A 22994-nucleotide genomic window follows, 5' to 3' on the forward strand; every position below is an offset into this window, starting at 1 on the left:
TGGCTTACAGATAATGAAAACCCAAAATTCAGTGTCTCAGAAAATTAGAATATTGCATAAGATCAATAAAAAAGGATATTTTAAACAGAAATGTCATAGCTTCTGAAAAGTATGTTCATTTCTGTTACTCAATACTTAGTTGGGCCTCCTTTTGCATGAATTACTGTATCAATGTGGCATGGCATGGAGGCAATCAGTCTGTGGCACTGCTCAGGTGTAATGGAAGGCCAGGTTGCTTAGATAGCGGCCTTCAGCTCTTCTGCATTGTTGGGTCTGATGTCTCTCATCTTCCTCTTGACAATACCCCATAGATTCTCTATGGGGTTCAGGTCAGGCGAGTTTGCTGGCCAATCAAGTACAGTAACACCATGGTCATTGAACCAGCTTTTGGTACCTTTGGCAGTGTGGGCAAGTGCCAAGTCCTGCTGGAAAATGAAATCAGCATCTCCATAAAGCTTGTCAGCAGAAGGAAGCATGAAGTGCTCTAAAATTTCCTGGTAGATGGCTGCGTTGACTGTGGACTTCAGAAAACACAGTATACAGACTGTAAGCACAAACCTTTTTTTGGATACGATTAATCGTTTGACAGCCCAAAGGTGTACATCTTTTAAACAGAGTATATATATACACTGCCCATCCAAAAAATGTCACACACTCTAATATTTTGTCGGAGCATCGTTTTGATAAGCTTCTGCAATGTCCAGAATGTCAATTTTTTCCTGTCCAGAGTTGCATTAATTTTTCGCCAAGATCATGTATTGATGATTGTAAAGTCCGACAGCTGCGCAAGGTCTTCTCCAGCACATCCCAAAGATTCTCAATGGGGTTAAGGTCTGGACTCTGTGGTGGCCAATCCATGTGTGAAAATGATGTCTCATGCTCCCTGAACCACTCTTTCACAATTTGAGCCCGATGAATCCTGACATTGTCATCTTGGAATATGCCCGTGCCATCAGGGAAGAAAGAACCCATTGATGGAATAACCTGATCATTCAGTATATTCAGGTAGTCAGCTGACCTCATTCATTGGGCACATAACGTTGCTGAACCTAGACCTCCAATCCAATGGGAGGCTCTTACCTATTTGCTTAGTTAAATCCAGGTGGTGACTTTTTTTGGATGGGCAGTGTATATATATATATTTTTTTTTTTTTTAAATAAATGAATGTGTTTGACTATTGACAACATAATTTAAAAAACACAGTCAACCATCACAAATGCACTGTAGACAAACAACACTAGCAACTTCAGTCCAAACTCTGTAGTAATTTAGACTCAAAATAGCTCAGTCTCGCTAAAAAAAGTAATAGTCACACAATTGCATTACACGGAATTACACATCAGGGTTTTCGGTCAGGTGCTATTTATTTCAAGGACAGATGATAAGGCTGATGAAATGTTATCATCATCATTAGGCTGTCTTGGCACAAATTTCCTCCCCTGTTTGTTTTTTCCCCCTAAAGCATGGCTGTAATCGAGGTGCGGCAGACCAAAAGGAACCCCAATTAGAGGCTGCTTTTTGGCTTCCTGTGATTAAATTGAAATGAAAGTGTGTAATGGAAGGTGAAAGCAGGTCGGTCGGGAGGATTAGCACGATGGTGCACAAGGTTGGGTTAAGAGTGCAGTTTTAATTAGCATAAAGTAGCTGTGCCTCGTAGATGCCCCCTTACACATATACACACATATGGCGCTTTTTCACTGCACGGTACGGCGTGGTACAGCTCACTTTTGGGGGGTTTTCCACTGGGTACAGCAAATGGGTAATTTTGAAGCTTTAGCATCGCGATGCTACCATAGCACCGGTACACCGTGCAACCCTACCTTGGTCACTTTAAATAAAAGCATCTGCTAAATGAATAAATGTAAGTCTCAAAATTTGTTTAAAATGACCAAAATAAGAAATACATGAATAATGGTCACAATGTTGAAAGATACTGTTTTAAATAGCATCTATCAACCAAAAATGCAGATGGTCTTTCATCTCCACCGTACCTCAAGAGTGTCAAACACCTGGTGCCTCAGTCATAAATTATTAGCCAGATGTTGCTTTCCATTTTTTCGCTCTCCTACTGGCAGCACAATGTTTTGGCCGGTTGTGTTTGGTTAGTTTGTTTCCTCAGGTGATTGCTGCTTCTCTAGTTGGCCTTGAGAAAACCACAGTATTACAGAGAGAGCTGTCTTAAGAGAGATTAGCATGTGCTAATTTTCTTTTTAGTAAGATATGCTGCCCTCCAAGGGATGCATATAAAATAGGTCAAAGGTCATGGTTGCTTCCCTTGTCAGTGTGTTCCTGAGGTAAAAGAAAGCTGCATTAATTCGGCAGGTTCTCTGCGTCTCTCCCGCTTTCATTTACGCACATGCACACCTTTAGTTTTCTTTTCCCTCATCAAAATTTTCTGTGGCGGTACGGTGAATACCCTCTGTCCTTGCCCATGGGCCTCGGGCATGTTTTATTTATGAATCTGATTAAGCCTGGCACAGCGTCCATATGGGATCGAGATCCATAAAAGCGTTGAAGGAGCAGAGCACAGCGTAATTCTCTCTCATTATCTGCAGCTGTATAAAAAGGGAGGCTCCTCACGTTTAATTGAGGATAAGAGCTCGCACAATGCTTCTTGAAATTCCCAGCTCGGCTCGCTAAATCAAACTTTTAGTGCATTCGGCGAAGGGCACTGCGTGGTGGTACTTCAGGGGCCTGCATACGACGCTGCCTTGAAGCCGAGACAAATGTTCTCATGCTTTTTATTGAAGTACTCATTAATATACCTGAAGGACCAGGCCCACCAAATGTACGACTGAGAAGTGTTCAACATTCAAAGTGGGTATTCGATTATGCTTTACCTTTCTTTGCACTTCATTGTTTGGTAATTCCAAACTCATTGTGTATTGGCTTGAGATAAAAACATTGGACAAACCAACAGTGGCGTTTTTTTAAAGCATAAGCCCTCCGTAACGTATCCCCCGGGGTGCGTACACAGCGCAGTGGTCTTTTATACGTAGCTATAATCTGGGTCATTCCTGCTCATCTAAAATAAAGCACTGCAGATTACTATAAAAGTTAAGAGCGTATGGCAGCATCATTTCTTTTTGGGTTGTAAAAGCATCCCACCCTGTTACTTACACCCATGTGTCTTACCTTTATTCGGGTCAGTCAGGCGGTCCATCTCCCTTCCCTTCTGAGCTACGGAGTTACAAGGATGCCATCGGGGGCCCATCAATCCCCAAAACGACAGTTTGAAGGCCCTCCGCAAATAACTGACTGCTGTGGGAGCGCTGACAGAGGAGGCAGAGGAATATGACAATAATGATTTTATCTACAGCACAGAAAATAAAACTGTCAGACCTATTAGGATTTAAAGGCAGAGGAAAGAGGGAAGAGAGAGCGGTAGATGCGGGGAAAAGGGAGGGAGAGGAAGAATGTTCGAAGGCTTGTGAGCTAGAGTAGAATTTAATAAAGAGCCGGACATCTGGAGTGGATGTGTTAGTGTACAACTGCTGCCATTTATTTGTGGTAAAGATGATAAAATGTTGTTGGCTTGGAAATTTCACCTTTCACTAGGGAGGGCTGCCATAGAGAGCAAAGCTAGATATATTTTCTCACTGTATACCTATAACATTAAATGAATGCCACATTTCTGAGGAATGTGTCTTTGAGACTGAATTGCAGAATGTAAAATATATATTGATCGGCATCTTTGAAGAGTTAATTTACATTTACGCATTTGGCAGACGCTTTTATCGAAAGCGACTTACATTGCATTGTATTATACATTTGTTTCTGATATGTGCAATCCCCTGGGACCCATTGAACCCATGACATTGGCATTGCTAGTGCCATGATCTAACCACGAGCTACAGGAAAGCTAAATCGAACACCTAAATCATCATATAAACTATGTTGATACACGTTCGATGAAAATGCCCAATACTTGGTCAAATATCCTCTTGCATTCAGGGGATTTTTTTATAACAAACCTATTTACTACTCACTGTCTGATATAGTGTCATTCTTAGTGAGTATGCTGTTTAAGGAAGCCACGCCCACTTTTATTCAAAAAGAGCAAGGCAAATTGTGCTTATTTGGTAAAAAAAAAGCTTGTCTTGGCTATATTTTTTAACTTATTCAAAATGCTTTTCGTAGCCCACTATGGTCACAGTACCTTTTCTCTTTAATATATTAGCACAAGAAAAGTTTTGACCTTTCAGAAAGTGTTTTTGACTTTGAAAGGATTGATTTTCATTGTAATTTATGTAGATGAGTCAACTCAGTTGAAATTAACTAAATTTTCGCATGAATTAAGGTTTCTCAAAGCCTGATGTTTCAGACTTAGTTTAGGTTCAGTGCCAATGTGTCTTTCTAACAGGCTGTGGAGCATTTGGATACATCTGTGATTCCACACATTCCACAGCTGCACTCTTGAGCACTAATGGTAAAACTTTTAAGAAAGTTAAGATTTTTTCTTGTAGGCAAACTTCTTGGGAACTGCGGTGAAATTGTGAAATGTATGTTGTAGATTACAAAGGTCACATTAGATATTCAATAGACCTGTAACACCGGCAAATCGAGAGTGATGTATTGGTAATGCGTTTTAATAAAATGCAGTCATAGCATTTCGATGATGAATCCTAACAGAGATACATCAAACCCTTTAATTAAACTAAAGCAGGTTTGTATTTTTTATGATAATAGTTTTTACTTTGCAAAGAAAAAGAACAATATAAAAGCATTATAAACATTTGATCGAACAACTGAAGTATATGGAGATTCATATCAGAAGAGAGTTAATACTAAGCAAATGAGCACCGTCTTGTATTGCCTTCTCAAAAGGGCAGTAAATCGCTTTCCCGCTCATTCTCCTTCACAACCCCTTCCTGGTGGAACATTCTTCCTAACTCAGTCCGGTCCACCACATCTCTCACAACATTCAAAAAACTACTTAAAACCAATTTCTTCTGTGATTACTTGACAGCCAAATGAGGGAAAAAACGAACCCTCTCTCAACAGGTATTGTTCTGGCTTTTGTTGAAACTAGTAACTTGGTATTGGCACCTATATTGTGTTATTGCTCCTGTATGACATATCGCTGTATTGCTCCCTGAACTCTCTGTAAGTCGCTTTGGATAAAAGTGTCTGCTAAATGAATGAATGTAATGCTAATCAGAATATAGACAGTAACAAGCATACTGAGTCATTAGTAGTGTATTTATGCAAATTAAGTGGGCAGTCAACATCAAGGTGTACTGGGAGTGTTATCAAAAGCCCTGGCATTTTCTTACCACCTTTCGGAAGGAAACAAAACAATGCCATCATCTCATTTGATTGATCTATAGAGTATTCATATGCAAACACAAGCAAATACAACCTTTCGCTCGTCTCCATCACACCCACCCAGACCAAGATTATCTCTCCTAATCACCTTAACCCTTCTTCTCAACCTACTGTCTGCTCGCATCTAATCTGGCCAAATTAAATCAAATCCTGTCTGGATCTCTGTAATGGAGCCTTAAAATTGTGTGCAAATATTCACATTAATAATTCAGGTGAACGGTTTGCATTATCTATGAGAAACTGTATGAAATGTGGAGATGTGACAGCATTTATTTTGCATCTAGATCCGGTGATTACCTGCAGCGAGTGGGGTGGTATTTAAATATCAGTACAGGGGTACGTCCCCCAGAAATAAACCATTGTTTATTCTGAATCTAAATCCATGTGTCGTCACATTCAGCTCTGAATAGTATTCACATTCCACTTGTATTCTTATACCCAAGGCCGGACTTACCATTGGCCTTGACTGGGCTCCAGCCCAGGGGCCCCGCCCTTCAGGGGGCCGCCTGCTGTCGTTAATTTGATTTGTTTAGTTATATGCCAGTCATTTTATTTTTCATTTAAACTTTGTGCATTGGCCTACCAATGTTCAATAGCACTGCCTTATGTAAGGAACGATGTCGTTTAATTGGCTAATCGTTCCGTCAGTCATGTTGGCGTTTCCTGATTGGTCATATGTGGATTCTATCCGTTACGTTTACCGCAGTTGAAACCTGTCTGCTCATTAAGACGCTTGTTCTAATGGCTGACAAGCGCAATCGCAGTGCCGCGCTTAAAGAAAACCAAAAACTGAGAGACAAGAACGCGAAAGAACAGCATTTAGGAAATAATGATTCTTTACACCCATGGCACCACACCTTGATCTTTAGGCAGAGAATCCAGAGCATACCTGTCACCATCTCCCGCCAGGCCGCCACCCTCCGGTTTTATTTCAGTTATTTCTCCTTTGAAACTCGCGGACCGACGTGGCTGGCGCCCGCCTTTGGTAGGCGAAGTTGAACGGTAGCCGAAGTAGAGTAGAGAGGATTCACATCCCCGCGAAAAACTTTCTCTTATTACACCGCTATATGATTCCACTCCGCGTTTTCCATTTGACGCTCGCGCCTCACAGTCTGTGTCCGCTCACTGAAGACGACAGATTGTTTCATCGACAGGTAGATGCAGTAGAGTCTACTAGCTGTTGTTGTTGTTACACTTTCTTTGCTTTTACAAAAAACGTGTTATGAAAAGTGTTGTGTTCTGCAGACATCTCTGAATAAAAACAGGTAATATAGAGTTTATTTCTAATATTTCCCGTTCTGTGGCCATAAGCGGTTCTTGTAAATAATACGCAAACACTGTTAAATCCATCCATGTAAATAAAAAATGAAAACATTCTGCTAACTAATAAACAAAGTTAAAACAACCGAACTACGGGACGCGTGAAGGGACAAACTGCGTTTAGATAGTTATTTCATTTCTGACGTTGAGATCTCTGGCAAAATGTAAATGCTAAATTAAGATGATACCTTGCAGATATACCATTCATGGATTCATGGCCTGTGAGCTGCATTAAACTGTCTCTTAGATTTACATTTAAGAATTTGACATTAAAATGATGTTATGTTAGTCATAAAGTAATTAAAACGATTTATAACAGAGGGGTGCCCTATTTGCCCTGCACAACCTCAGTTAACTAGACTTTACAAAACTATGGACCCATCTCATTATTATGAAACTATTTAAGCCATAATAAGACGTTTCATCTCATTATATGAATACAATTTTAATGTGCATTTCAAACTCATAGATCTGTCATATGCTTTACTGATGGAATTGCAATAGAATACTAATATATTTTTAACACTTTACACCGTTGCATTTGTTAACATTAGTTAAGCATTAGATTACATGTCTGCATTTGTTAATCTTTATTTTCAGTATTTACTAATATTTTTAAAAACATGCACCTGAACTAACATGAACAATTGTATTTGGCATTAACTAACAATAAACAAGATTAATAAATGCTGACAACTGTATTGCTCATTGTTGGTTTCATGTTAATGCAGGTGTTCTCAAATTTTAGATCCAAGACGTATAATCTCTCAACATCCTCGAGAAATACAGGGAGAACACACACATTTGTTCCTTTTTAGTAGTTTTCTTATTATGGATCAATAAATTTAATTTTAAAATACATAATGGTAGGGCTGTATGATTATGTCAAAAACTATACAATATCAAGGGGACTAATAATGTTGATTATTAATGTTGATTGGATTTTACATTTAAGTATGTTTGAAACTTCCTACATGCTATAAACGCACCACTTGTGGCTCCCACTGTCAAAACAAGCATTATAAACGTGTAAACCAATGAACACGTGTTATTGTTAGTCATTGGAGAGAAAAAACATTTACTAATGCTAACAAACACATGATTTTAAATAGTACGGGGGCCCCGAAAACAACTCAAGCCCAGGGGCCCCCACCCTCCTAAATCCGGCCCTGCTTATACCGTACATTTCAATACATTTTAATAAAGCTAGATATATTTACTTTTTCGATCAACACTATTTGAGACTAAAATATTTCATTTAAATGTTCTTTTAAAATATTGCTCTGTGTTTTACCACTTAAGTGTAATACCCATGCCAAATAGTTTTTACTTCAGTTCATTACATGTAAAAAAGATAAAGGTGCATAGCTTTTCACCTGTGATTAAAAAGAGAATGTAAGAGAGTTATGAAAAACTAAGCATTGGCAGAAAGTTTTAAAACGCTTGCAGTTGACTGTCACTGTCTGGCTGTGCAATCTCATTTAAGAACCTGAGTTCATTTCAACACAATAGCCACATTTTCCGTCTTTTCAACTCTTAATCTTTCAGTTTCAATAATGCACTAACCTTAGTCATCAGCACTAACAAAGGCACACAAGGATTTTAATACAAAATACTGCCTTTTATATTTAGTATTTTTTTCTTTTCTTTCTTTTTTCACTTCTCTATGTCTGGCAGAAATCATGTGAAGAAGACTTGTGATGCGTGAAGTCAAAAGGATGATAAAATTGTCTTTTTAGAACATCTTTGGCAGTTTACTATCCCATGAGAACAGAATGCAATGTCAAATCTAAGAAGATCCTCATTAATGCATTGATGATGAATCACAAAAACTAGAGGTCTTCTTGACAGTCCTGTGTTCTATAACAACCATGAAGGACTTTCACATGAATAATTATTATGCCCGGCTTTGTGTATGATATTCAGTCTGGATGACGCTAGTATTCTTCTGCAACCATATTGACAAAAAAATTCATCATCGGGCAACTGATATTCTGTGGTGACCTAGAAGACAGGTATGCAATGTAAATGCTGTGAATCAAATATTACAACAATGTTTGTACAGTGAAAATATAAAAGCGATGTGGCTGAGGACATTGAAATGTGGAACTCGTGGGACTAATCATTATGCTCAGCTGAATGTTTTTACCTTGTGAGGTTTGTATGGCACTGTGATGATAATGGAGATGAGTCTTTTCATATTCACCTGCATAGAACCATTCTACATCTTTGTGTTTGCTATTCAACCGTTTCAATAAGATAAAGCTACATCTCAATTTGGGAATGACAATTACTACAGATTTTATCGCTAGGTTTTAGATTTTCTAAAAGGTTTTATTGAAAACTGTCTTTTTAAAAAAGAAATGGGGTTTAAAATGAATTTCAATTGAAAATTGAAATAAATTCTAATCAAATCATTATAGAAACTAGTGTAATAGTGGGTAAGCTAGTGTAACGGTGCTTTATATATGCTTCAAATACAAAAGCCGTAACATCTAGCTGTCAATATGTCAATGTAAAATGTACTCTTACCCAAAGCAACAGAATAGACAAGATATTATAGAGGGATATCGCTCTATTTACCCTGTTGGTCTTGTGATATTAGTGCAAATTTAGTGAGATTTCATTAGTTGTTTTTAATTATGAGTCAAAGTCACTATCAGTACAAGTCACTCGTGTGGCCTGTTGTCCACGTGGGATTTAATGAGTTCTAAACTAAATTTCCTTTGAGAGTTTACGCATCTCATCTCATAGCTGGGCTTAATTTACAAAACCTCAATTAAAACACAAGCTATCAGAACTGCAAAGCTGATACTGTTTGCCAGTCAGTCAGGTGTTAAGGAAGAACGTCATTCTCTTGGTTCACGGTCTTCAGATGTGTCTTGGGTTTGGCAGTCTCTGGTGGTTTTTATGCAAACACAGAGTGTGCGGTATCAGGGGACACCAGAGCTTCATACAAACCACCTGCGTTTGTCAGCTCTGTGAATCCATACGTAAATAAGTCTGGGATGAAATACTTGAAAGAACCAGAGATTTGGACACACCCTGTCCACACCTGTCTGAGAGAAGATCTGACACTGAGTGAAAGAGTGATGGGAGAAAAGTGCAAAGGAATGAGGGATTGAGAACGTGCTCCCTTTGGGCTTCCTGTGTTCCTGGGGGATAGCGATGGAAAGGGAAAGAAAAGAAAAACACATCAATAGCTCTGTCTGGTCAAGAACTTTTTAAGGCAGATCTATTGGAGCTTCCAAGTGGGCTTTCTTTTGTCTCCAATAGTCTCTTACAGTAGTGAGCCTGCGAATAGCATCCAGAACCAAGCTGGTTCTAAAACATTAACAGATTGTGCTCATGGCACTAATATACAGCTGCGGAACAAATTAAGAAACCATTTAAAAGGATTTTCTGTATTTACTATTTATAGGTTTGTGTTTAGGTAAAATGATCTTTTTTTTTTCATTTTGTGAACTACTAACAATATTTCTTCCAAATTTCAAATAGAAATATTGTTTCTATTTGCATTTATTTTCAGAAAATGAAAACTGGAGAAAGAGGTCAAAATAACAGAAAGATGCTCTGTAGTTTTCAGACCTGCAAAGAAAACAAGTTCATATTCACTTTTTACGCAATACAACAGTAATGTTTGTATTTAGGAAAAGTTAAAAAATATTTTTTGTGTGATAATCTTATCACAGCTTTCATGTGTTTTGTCATGCTGTCAGTCTTTTACATTGCTGTTGGATGACTTTGTCACTCCTGAGGTTTGATGTTGTTGATTGTGTCACTTCATTTTTTCCGGGGCTGTATGTCTAACAATTACTTTGTACCTGCATTATTCTTCACAGCTTTTTCTTGCTTTAGAAATAATACAAGTGAGAGGATAAACATATTCACACATTACATATGCACTAATAAACACACAAGTTACAATGAATACTTTTCAGAGTAATCTTTCATATGCATAAGCATTCCACACCCTTTTTGCACACATAATTAATAATAGCCATTGAGTTCGGATGAGCAACTTTTTAATGCATATTCATATTCTGCATTTTAATCAAAATATTCCGATTTCTGCCAAATGGATGTGTTGAGAGATGCATCTGAGAAAACTGTATTATTATTATTGGTAGACCCACGTGCAACCTGCTGAGGTTTGCATTTTCTAACCTGTCCCTGTGGAAATCTGTGAGATGGATTTGAAGTCGGTACAGTGTTGCAGAGTTAAATGGGAAGCAGCATCAAATGAATGTATTAAAGTATAAATATGCAAACAAATGTTCATAAAGTTTGTGTCACTTACTCGAGACAAATAATGAAATTAGTCTATTTATTTAATTAAAGAATTTAAGTGAAAAGGTGCATGCCAAACTTTGCAAATGACAGCCTGAACTCTATGGAGGTGCAGGTGTGCTGATGAGTAATTGCAACAGGCTAGAGAGGCGAGAGAAGTCCCGATGCTGAAAGAGGCTTATCTGGAGGTCATACACATTTCACTAAGCTTTGATTCACCTGGTCTTGGGAAGATTTTTGACCTCCTGGTCGAGAGCAAGGCGAGGGAGCAAATGGAATCGGACACAGGCTTGTCGGAGAAAAGAAAATCAGACGCAAGGATTACGGGAAGCCACTGAATAGCTTCGGACATAGAGTTGGGAATTAAAGGGTAGATAACAAAAGAGCGAGTTATTGGGTGTTATCAGCGTGTGAGTGGCATGTCGATTCGCAGGCGTTCCAGCAGGATGCCAGCCCCTGTCACTCACGTTGAGAGCTCAGTGCACTCGCAGGAGTGGAGTAAAACAACTTCAGTCACACTCTATTCTCTTTCGTTTTGTCTCACTTCCGCCTGTGGTTCACCGGGGTCAATCCTCTGTTGTAATACCTCTTTTTTCATCCCTGCCACATATAGCTGCCGAGCGTTAGCGCACAGAGGTGTGGAGATGTTCTTATATCTCTTTGATAAAGGGTAGCACAGAACATTTAGCACGGTACAAAGCTATTCGTCGCACTAGATAGCGCACTCCTGCCTGAGGAGGAATCATTCAGAGATTACGTAAAGATCGGACATATGATTTTATCCTGGATGGGAATGTTGGGATACCATAGATGCCTTTCCACCATCAGATTGAGCGGTTCCAGCTACAGCTGCAATGCCATTTGAGCAGGGTTCAGCACAGTACGATTACAAACCATTCTTGGCATGGATTTCTTGTCATTTTTAGCCAGTTGTACGCATTGACGGAACATCTATAATGACATGGCAACTCGTGTATGGTTACTTGTCAAATGCGAAGGTAACTTTGTTGTTTTGGACAAGTCTGCTAAAATCTGGGTGAAAAATATCATCAATATTTACTCACCCTCATGTCATTCTTAAACTCTTTCATCTGCAGAACACAAAAGAAGATATTTTCAAGAACATTGGAACAACACTGGCCCCCATTTACAATTTTGAGACAATTCTCAAAATATCATCTTTTCTGTTCCACAAACGCAAGAGTCAGGTGTTAAACAACACGAGTGAGAATAAATGATAAAATAATTTCATTTTTGAGTGAACTATCCCTTTAATAAAAACTAAGTGAAAATATATTAAACCAACAGATAAAAAAACCTGCAGAATTGTCCTTCTTATTTTCACAGCACCAAAGTGAGAAAAAAAGAAAAAAACTTTGCCAACTGGCCTGGGTAATCAAAGAAAAGAATGAAATATCAAACTCACACATCTTGCCAGTACTATTCAAAGGTTCACTAATCAAAGTGCAGACAATAACATATTTTAATCAGATCAACCCAGCTGGCATTAAGAAGTGCCTTCAGGAGCGCCTGAACAGGTTTTTGAGGCGAAAACAGAAACACCTGTGAAAGTTACAAAGCAGGTGCAAACATCAGAAAAACTTCACCCAAATGAAACTTTCTCACGTTCAACAGTTGTTACATTCTTTTTTTTATTAAAGCTGTCTTAATGTTACTCTTAAAACGTTAAGTCTGAAATTAACAATGTATAGTCTTTTACAAGAACAATCCTTTTCAATAAAGAATAACTTAAAATGTGTAGTAGAAGTTGTTTGATTACCCAATTCCATTCTTCTGTTTAATTTTCTCATATATATTTCATGTACTAACATTACACAAGCATGCCCAGTGAAATATTTTATATTTATGTGGTACTAAGAAATTTGCAGTAGTAGAGGTTTGCTACATTTTTTTTTTACCAATTATCATGTGGCACAGGCAGTCGTAAGAATAGCGACTTTAACCAGACCCAAACCACTATTCTCTTCTTTAATCTGCTGTCATTTGGTTAGACCGCTGAGGACACCCCATTCCATGGCCACATCAAATTAATGCAACCATTGGGGTGACCACAAACCCCAACATAGTGTCCAAATGTGGCACTCTTCCAAAGCTGGATAATAAGGAGACTAGGGGGTATGTCTGGGTTTTCATGAAGTCACAGTAGAATGAAAATTGTCTGGTCAGCCATTTTGTTGCCACTTGATTCTTGAGACAATATTGATGGTGCATTTGGCAGATGCTTTTATCTGACTTACAATGCTTTCAAAGAATCAAATTTATTATATGGGTTTTTTGAGAATCAAACCCATGCCCTTGGTATTGAGCGCCAGTTGAGCTACATAAAGCTAACGTTTTTGTATTAGTCAGAATAGAAGATTTCTGTTCGTAACTAAGATAACACAGCATGCTACATTACAGTCCATCACAGAATGAACAAAATGACCAGCTACAGTGACATAAAAGGAAAAAAAACGATCTAATAGGTAGATAGTAAGGTAAAATCAAAGGGATGAGAAGAGAAGAATATATGAAAGTCTTTCCAGACACATTTCCACTAAGCTCCATTGTAAGATAAACTGATCTTTTCTCTGAAATGTGTGCGAAGCTACCGTAGTTTTTGAAGTCTTCACAAGAGAACAAGAAATTGCATAAAGAATGAGCAACAAAAAAAAAGAGATAGATGTCGTGTAACCAATATAAAATATGAAAATCAAAAACCCTAATCATACATTATGCAAAATACATAAAAAGGAGCATTGTGAAGGCTCGCGTTTCTTTTGGGAGAGGAGAATGTGAAGTTTCATTGCCAACTGCAAGTGACTAAATATAAGCGTATCATGAAAGTTATGAAGGTTGATAAGCCAATATTTACATTTTTTAAGTCACATATAGTTTTGGAAGACACTGTGGAGCTATTCTGACTCTGGAATTACTGCATGGTCAGTCTCACAATGCGGAATAATCTCAGAGGAATGCGTTGTAATGGCACGGGCAATCACATGCATTATGGATGCTCTGTAAAGCTGTTCCCCACTGAGTCTGTCAGTTTAGATGACAAATGCAGCGCAGTGTATCAAATGCCAAAGACATTTCTTATTCTTTGTGCTTTACTGCCATCAAGTGGTCGCTTTGCCTGTTTCAGTTTGCCTCATTAAAACCATAACGTGCATTTCAAAATGTGGGTTTGTTTTAGCTATTTGCCACGATTACTCACTTAGCCATCCCCTCTAACCCCTCCTCCATAGTCTCTCCTGTCTCTTCCATCATTCAGCAAAAAACAATCATTCGTTTTTTCAAGCCAGGGCCCTCAGAGCTCTCCATCCTGGCCTACACTCCATCAGCAACATCAGAGTTGGATTCAGGCTACCCCATTGGTTGTGTGTGTGTGTGTGTGTGTGTGTGTGCGTGCGTGCGTGCATGTGTGTGTGTTCTTCACCGTAATGAATCACGCTAAACTCATATCTGTCAGCCTAGTCAGAGAAACTCATAAAATGGTAATCTGATCTCTAGGGGGAATATGGGGAACTGATGAATGTGACTTACAGGGTGCTGCGAGTGTTGTTTTATCTCCTCTGTATGCAAATATAGGTTTGCTGGGGTCAGAATTCTTAAAATGCTTGTTTTGGATGACGTGCAATGTGCAACTTTCGAGGTATAATATAATGAATCTGTAATCTCTAATCACATTCGTTTTTTTTAATTGCTTTATACATTTCTTTGTTCTGTTGAACACAAAAGAAAATATTTTGAAAAATGTAGGAAAGCAAACAGTTCTGGGGCACGTTTGACTACCATTGTAATTTTTTCTCACTATGGTAGTCAATGGGGGGCAAGAACTGTTTGGTTACAAGCATTCTTCTAAATATCTTTCTCTGTGTTCATCAGAACAAATACATTTATACAGATTTGTAACAACTCGAAGGTGAGTAAATGATGACAGAACCTTCATTTTTGGGTGAACTGTCCCCTTAATGCATCTAACACTTGTCATTGCTTTTAGAAATGAAAATGTGATGCATAGATCACTTGACCACACCATACAGATGTACTTGGCATTTCTTTCAGCGGTTGGGTGGTCTCATCTCTTCTGTGCTCTTGTCATCAGTCAGTTTAAAGAACAGCTGAGCTTTCAGATGCTGGGCCTGAAACAAGAAGCAAAGAAAATTATGCATTCATGTGATGAAACCGACACAGCACGTCTCAAACTACTCAAGCAACAATAGAAAAACCAAAAACAGTCATGTGTAAATGACAGCTCTATTTTTTTTTGTCATTTTTGTCTCTCAATCGAATCCAAAAACATAATGTGAATGAGATCAGCAAAGATAGATTAGGTTTTTTTTCTCTCTCTCTCAGTTTTTCCAGCTGGGGACTCTTAAAGATCTCTCATGAATACAGAATAGATATGCGCTCCTTGGAAAAGTGGTGTGCTTGTAAACAGATGCAGCACGAATAAGGCCTAGGCCAGGGAAACGCAAAACGAGAAGTAACATGTCATTATGCAAAAGACGTCTCCTCAGGCTTTGAGCCGTTTCTCTCCTCTGGCTTAGTCTCTCTCTCTCTCTCTCTCTCTCTCCCATACTATCCTTCCCATGTCTTGATTTTCAGAGATGGTTTTGCAAAGCTATGTTAAATGAATGATCTAAGTTAATTTAAGTCTGTTCCCAGAGAAGCAGAAAACACATGAATAGCAAGCACTGTTACTCAGAACATATGGTAGGACAAAATAGTCAATAAAAAACTTGAGGGGGATTATTCACTGCCCTTTAGAGGCTGAAAAATGCATTTTCCGGTTGTAAGGAGTTTTAGCAAAAGAAAAATGATAAATCATTATAAATTATATTATACAATTTTCCCTCTCTCAAGACCCCTCCAAAAATCATAAAAAATGATTTTGTTTGTTTTTATGAAAAAAATTCAGTTACATTTTTAATAAGATTTTATTTCTATAGCGCCCCATTTCTGTAGCTGTGCTGCACAGCCGGTGTATTTTGTAAAGCACATTTACGTAATATTTTCAGGAAAAAAATAGAAGGAAAATTATAAATAGAAATAATAAAATGATATAAAAACAGAAATATTTTATATTTTAAAAGATAAACAAAACAATTGGGTGTCTATAGGACTGTAATTTTAAAATTATATTGATAGCATCATTAGGAAAGTGTATTAAAGGGATAGTTCACCCAAAAATAAAAATTCTGTCATCATTTACCCACCCTCGTGTTGTTCTGCTGAACACACGGAAAGATATTTGGAAGAATGTTTGTAAACAAACAGTTCTGGGGCACTATTGACTTCCACGGTATATGTCACCCTGTAGACCAAGAGTGTTTTCCCACTGGAGCTAAGCAGGGTTGAGCCTGGTAACTCTGTCTCCTCTCCACCAATAAGCTGGTGTGTGGTGGGCGTTCTGGCGCAATATGGCTGCCATCGCATCATCCATGTGGATGCTGCACATTGGTGGTGCTTGAGCAGAGATTATTTACATATGAACAATTTTGCAGACTTACAAATGAATCTTTAATATCGTAATCGCGGCATCAACATTTATTTTATTTATTTGTCACATCAATGACATTATGTTTTCAATTGCATTTATTAAGGTTTACTCGTTTACTTATTATTAAATTGTTTCGGTTCTGTGTGATTTCTGCAGCCAACTCGTTTAGAAGAAACAAGACTTTAAACTTTAAAATTAATAACATTTCTGCAATCGTTTAACCATTACTTATCATGTAATATTTGTTTTGTTTGCCATGGGACACAAAGGCATTTTTCCAACATGCTGTGACTGACAGTAGAACCATGAAATACACCAAAACACAAAATAATTACAAAAGGAATCAATTTTATTCAAAATCCATTCGACTGCGAGGAACAGAGCCAAATCCAAGCTATTATTTGGCGATCTTCATCTCCATCCTGAGCAGCAGCCAACGTTAGCTGCAACACCGGCGCTAAGGCGCTGTGGCTACCCGATCCGTCCCGGAAACACGATTTGTTCCGCGCATGCGCGAAACTGACGTCACTTCCTGTCTGAAATAAATCGAAACACTTTACGGGTTTCGGGTATGTAGGCTATACCGTTACTGCTGTTGTTTTACACTCGGAGTTTAATATATATATATTTTATTACATTTATTAATAAATGTATTTATTATATCTGTATAAGTTTCTTTTTTCTTAATTTGTTTCTTACAATGCTTTGAGATATTTCCTGGCTTGTTAAATTGTTGCTGAATTATAATGCATGTTTGTTTTAAGGTGGTCATAAAAAATAACTACCCGATCCATTTCGGTTAAAATTTGGTTAATATGTGGCACAAATTAACTTCATTGAATTAAATAAATGGTCAAATTAAACTGAATTGTTTAAATTTGCTAGACACAATTTGGAAAATACGGATGTTCATACAGATGTGTTTTCTTTCTATTCATTTTCTAAAGATAGGTTCTACATAACTGTTCTAGATATTTAACTGCATTTAAGAAACACACAGAATACAGTTATATATATATTCTTTCAATTTATTTATACATTTGTTCCATTCCTCACACGCTCGCTCACTCACTCACTTGCACACTCTCACTCACACACACGCACACACACACACACGCGCACACTCTCTCTCACGCACACTCACTCACTCACACACGCGCACACACACTCACACACTACATTTCTCTTTGTAGAACATAGCATTGACCTTTAGGCCTTGGTCATCAACACAGTACGACAAAAATGTTTCCATGTCTTCTTGGTAATGAAAGATAAACAAAAAGGCATCCTTCGCCTCAGAGAATTGACCCCCCAAGAGGTTCTTGATGGCATTTTGTTGATCACCCCTGTTCATCTGCAAAAAGGCAGGCTCTGTCACCTCCCCACGGAATAAGTGTCTGTGATTCTGTACCCAGTACCACGCTGTATTTAGGTATCGGACAATGGTTGGCTGCTGCACCTATTGAAGTAAATGAAGTTTATGCTTCATTCTAATTGGTTGACTAATTAAATGGCCTATAGTCATTTATTCCTTACATAGTAAAATGGCACAACAGTTATACTATTTATTCAGCAATCATGCAAATGCTTCATGTATAACCACTACTGTATAATCATTAACCTTATCAATGTCCTTGTCATCCACAACTCTTCTGCTGGGTGACAGTTTGGTGGTGGTGAATTTCGACACCCTAAACACAGGCTCAACGATCCCCTGAAGGAGTTGGGATGCTTCTTCGGTCCAGTATGCAAACCTCTGTCCATGCCTTTGAAAATATATGTAAATGTATATGAACTCTATGTAATAGCTTTAGCTAACTTAATACAGCCAAGATACTGAAATTATATCTGTAGAATCTATCATACCCTTCTAGGCAAAATCTTTCCATGAGGTTAATGCACCACCACTGGCGAATCAATGGCACCTCCTCCTAAAACACACAAACACACAAAAAAAATGCACACATACCAGTAGTTCAATGACATACTTGTGTGAAAATCCAGCTTACCTCTGTGAATGTTAAGGGACATGATGTGCAGATGCTGAGAGCATACTGTGAAACACAAATAACACTGTAAGACTTTGGTTTTATTATCTAACAGCTTTGATAAATTAAACATTCTTACCATCAGCATGTAGACACCACAAGAATCCCCACTGGACTGTTGAGGAAAAAACTGGAAAAGGAAAAGTGCATCCACAGTTAGTTTAAAAAACAACTGCAATTTTTAGGTAAGGGATGATGTACAGGCAGCAGGTTGTTATCGCAGAATAAAGCCTGACAGTGTGATAAAGACTGGGTTACCATGTGTTATTAGTTTTGTGTGCTTGTTATCTGGGAATATCAAACCTTGGAATGTTGCAACTGGCCAATCAGAATCAAGTATTCCAGAGCACAGTCGAATAAACATGTTTAGTTATATACATACATTTGCTTGACACAATTCCATCATTTAAAACATACCTCAAGGTCTCTTCCTGTTTTTTCAGTCCAGGATCCTGGGTCAATGAAGCTTGCAATGTGTCTGGGATTCCAAAGAGAACACAAAATTACATAACGTGCAATTAAATTATCAGGTGTGCAGCCTGAGAACTAGGCTCTTTGATGAACTTGAAGCCTGTGAACGAGGCTCTATACAAACTTGAAGCCTGAGAACGAGGCTCCTTTTGGAAACTGTAACCAAATAACATGCCTGGAACAAGGCCAGTAAATTATCTTAAGTCTAAACCTAAATATGGTTCTGTAAGTCTTATCTCCAAAACCATCAGGTTGTCTTCCTCGGACAGGACAACTAGCCGCATGTACTGTTTAATTGGGCCGGTGTAGAAGAGTCTGTCGCCTGTTTGAAGAAGAAAAAAAGCATGAAAAAGTTGCAGTTAAAAGAAATATCATATTATCTGATATCTGACTAAAATTAAACTCCATAAAGGTCAATAAAAACATCACATAAATTTAACCAATTTTATATATAAATTGATTTTATAATTAATATATAAAATAATGCACAAATCACACTACAAAGAAAGAAATTTGTAATGGTTTTAATGGTAAAAGCTAATGGTTCATAGTAGTATTTTAATGTAAACCATTAGCATCTCTGTGAAGGGTTCTATCGTTTTCTTATTCTATACGGGAATTTAACAAGTACAGTTAATGTAGCTCGATATTTTAAACATAACTTTGTAAATTAAGCACATGACCCAGGTTGTAACAGATTGTCAGTTCTCCTTTTAATTATAAAATCGCTTAACGCAATTTAATTACCTTTGATGATAAAATTCGAAGACGCCCGGAACAGGTGTAATGCCGAGAAATGCACCCCTGCCAGATTCCGAGCTGGTCCCAGGTCGAGAAGACTGTCGTAAAACGTCGCCGATAACAGGGAGTGACGTCAGTTTCGCGCATGCGCGGAACAAATCGTGTTTCCGGGACGGATCGGGTGGCCACAGGCGCAAATACAAAAGTTGCCGCCGGCGCCGTCACGTAGCTTTACGACATGTTTTACGGCAGGAAACTCACAGATTAGTGATGGGAAGTTCGGATCATTTTACTGACTCGGACCTTTGAGTCTCATTCAGCAAAATGAACGAATCTTTTTTCGAGTCATATCGTTCATTTCGTTCATTTTAGCAAAATATAATTAAAATGTTACATGTTACTTTCCTAACACATCTACTACTTATGCAAACGTTGATCACATTACAAACAATACAAAACTATAATGCTATAAGAAACAGAAAAGATTAATTCATTGTTTACCCGGTTCTTTAGTCTATGATTAGCTCACCACACCTGTTATCTGACAAGTCCTCGGGTTTGACTCATTCGTTCACGACGTGACAGCTTCGTAAGCTAAACCAATGCAATCAGAGCCGGAAAGAGAATTAATTAGTTCACCTCTCGAGTCTTCGGGTTCGAGTCGTTCGTTCATCACGTACAGCCCCGTACGCTTTACCAATGCAGTCTGAGTCGGAAAGAGTCGTTCGTTCTTTTGTCACAGGACCCATAGAATGTTGTGCAATGCGCATGCGCGACTGGACGAATCACGCCCCGAGACTACTCGTTCTTCCCGAGTCACATTAAAGATTCGTTCAAAATGAACGAATCGTTCAAGAACGACCCATCACTATCACAGATTGCGACATGCCGTGTTTGTTTGCCGAGGTGTGTTTGTAGAAGTGCGCGCTTTCATGGAGTGGATCAGGATAACATTCTGGATATTTTCAGCGATTAACAACTTAAATTCTGCTCTGTTTCTCGCACAAAACTGTTGTATTCCACCAGAGAGGACTGCGACTGCAACGCATCGTAATTTGGACTTCTTTTGGTATTTTTGAAATAAATACATTTTTGTGATTGCACTTATCTGTCTGTAATGTTTTTCTTTATACTGTACATATTTTTAAGAAATTTATGGTTAGGTTTAGAGGTAGGAGTTGGGATTTGCGACTATAAAATATATTTTTAATGCTATGTTGGTACTAAAATTGTAATTTTCCTGCATATTTCGAGCTATTAGATTTTATATATTTTTATCTTCGCTATAAAATGGGTAGGTTTAGGGTTTGTGTTTGGGGGTAGGTTAAGGGGTCTACAAATGTAAAATGTTTATCGATACAATTGTTGAAACGCACGGATACAAATGTCTTGATGAGATACAAGCTTTGTAAATATTTTTTAATTTTTTTTGCCAAAAAACGTAGTAATTTTTACGTTGTAATACATCCAAATTCAACGTTTCTGCATCAACAAAAACGTACAAAAATGTACGTTTTGTGCTTGTAAACTTTGCATACAAATACCTACGTATAAACAATGAGATCAGTCTGTGATGACAGAACTGATGAATTTTCATTTTTGGGTGAACTTTCCCTTTAATAGTACATGTCAGCAACCCTAGACAAGCCCGAGGCTACAGTGGAAAGGAACCCAAACTGGTGGTGCAAACCATAATCATCACATTGACAACTGGACCGTTCCGAGCTTGACACAATATTGGCAAGTACATTGTGGTATTATGGCTCTGGTTAAAGGATCTTTTGTTAGTGATACTGCAATCCACTAACATTTCTACCTTAAATAGTCTTTAGTGAGCTTGTATACACAGTAGCAGTAGCAAGAACTAAATAGAGCTTTTGCAAACATTGCAAAGCATTATTTATTGATGTGTACATCTCAGAACACACCGCAAGAGCTTTAGTCTCCTAAGAATACTGTTCCTGAATGAACAAATACTCACACAATAACAGCATATACCTCATCCGAGCTGGGACCGAGCTTGTGTCCCTTTGTTGATAGGGCAAAGTTTTTTTTTTACTAAACAATTAGAATTTAAAGGAAGCTCTGAGGCCTTACAAACGTTTAAGTTTTATATGATTTGTTGTTGATCAATCGTTTTAAACTTCATCCACATCTGAGGCTCGTGTGTCTCAAAAATGTTCATGATACATGAGAAAAGTCTATAGCCCACTTAGTGTGTCCTATTATAAATAATACAGCAATAGACTGAGGTCGCAACACACAGTAGGGCCTACATCTGTAAATCCAGAGTTTCATAAGGGCATGTCCATATGCGTATGTGTATATCTAAAGAGGAGTCCTACATTCATTCCCCTTAATCACTTATTCACTGATATTCAGAGTCAGACTAAATTGATTTGTTTGCCTTTTATGCAAAGGTGCTGTTGCTTTTAAAGAGCTGAGTTTGTGCAAAGATAGTAAATTTTAACAAGATGCGCCACTGCTATTACAATGAATGGGGATGGAATGCAACGCTCAATATGGCCACTCCGGCAAAGGAAGTCCCACCTTTCAGCAAAAACAAAATGACGATTCTCTGGGGCGGGTTCTCTTGAGCTGCTTGTCAGCCTGTGTGCATGCGCAGTAACCAAAGCAACGTTGAAAAAGGTAATTTAAGCTTATTAAACAAATGTTATGGTACAGTTCATGTACGTTTTAAACGCTGTTCCTAAATATATCGCTTAGTTAGAATTTTAGTCTGCGATTGTAGAAATATCAGTATTCCTCATTCACGTCTTACATGAATTACATACTTACTGCCTGGAGGCACGTTGCAAACATGGCCGCCGAGTGGCACGACTTCCATAAACGGACTTTTGTTTGTGTTAACACAAAGATCTACATTACTGAAGGGTTGATCACAGAAAGGAATACATTTACATTTATGAATTTGGCAGACGCTTTTATCCAAAGCGACTTACATTGCATTATACTATATATTTGTTTCTAAGTATGTAGAAGAATTTGTTTTTATCTTGCGCTTTATTCCTTTTCTCGTGGGGAATTTTGAGTATCATCTGAACCCATTGAACCCACCAGAGCAGAATTCCACAGCTGACATTTTTCATAGTTTTCTTTCATTTTTATCAAATGGAACTGATCTCGGACTCAGACATCGCTGCCCGGGGGGCAAGATCTGTTTGGTTATAAGCATTCTTCCAAATATCTTTCTCTGTGTTCATCAGAACAACGAAATTTATACAGATTTGGAACAACTCGAAGGTGAGTAAATAATGACAGAATTTAA

The 22994-nt window shown here is 38.1% G+C and overlaps 1 protein-coding gene across 1 annotated transcript; it reads right to left on the minus strand.

The window, feature by feature from the left end:
• Positions 1 to 17528: 17528 nt before the first annotated feature.
• Positions 17529 to 19881, minus strand: LOC130563750 (structural maintenance of chromosomes protein 5-like). The gene is made up of 7 exons (XM_057349508.1): positions 19712 to 19881; positions 18911 to 18971; positions 18573 to 18623; positions 18455 to 18499; positions 18312 to 18376; positions 18067 to 18211; positions 17529 to 17904 (listed from the first exon to the last, which is right to left on the minus strand). Exons 3-7 carry the CDS (start codon positions 18579 to 18581, stop codon positions 17614 to 17616), a joined length of 555 nt encoding a protein of 184 aa, XP_057205491.1. The 5' UTR covers positions 18582 to 18623; positions 18911 to 18971; positions 19712 to 19881; the 3' UTR covers positions 17529 to 17613.
• Between the last annotated feature and the right edge of the window lie 3113 nt (positions 19882 to 22994).

The sequence above is a fragment of the Triplophysa rosa genome, linkage group LG13 (assembly GCF_024868665.1).
Source record: "Triplophysa rosa linkage group LG13, Trosa_1v2, whole genome shotgun sequence".
Classification (NCBI taxonomy): Eukaryota; Metazoa; Chordata; class Actinopteri; order Cypriniformes; family Nemacheilidae; genus Triplophysa; species Triplophysa rosa.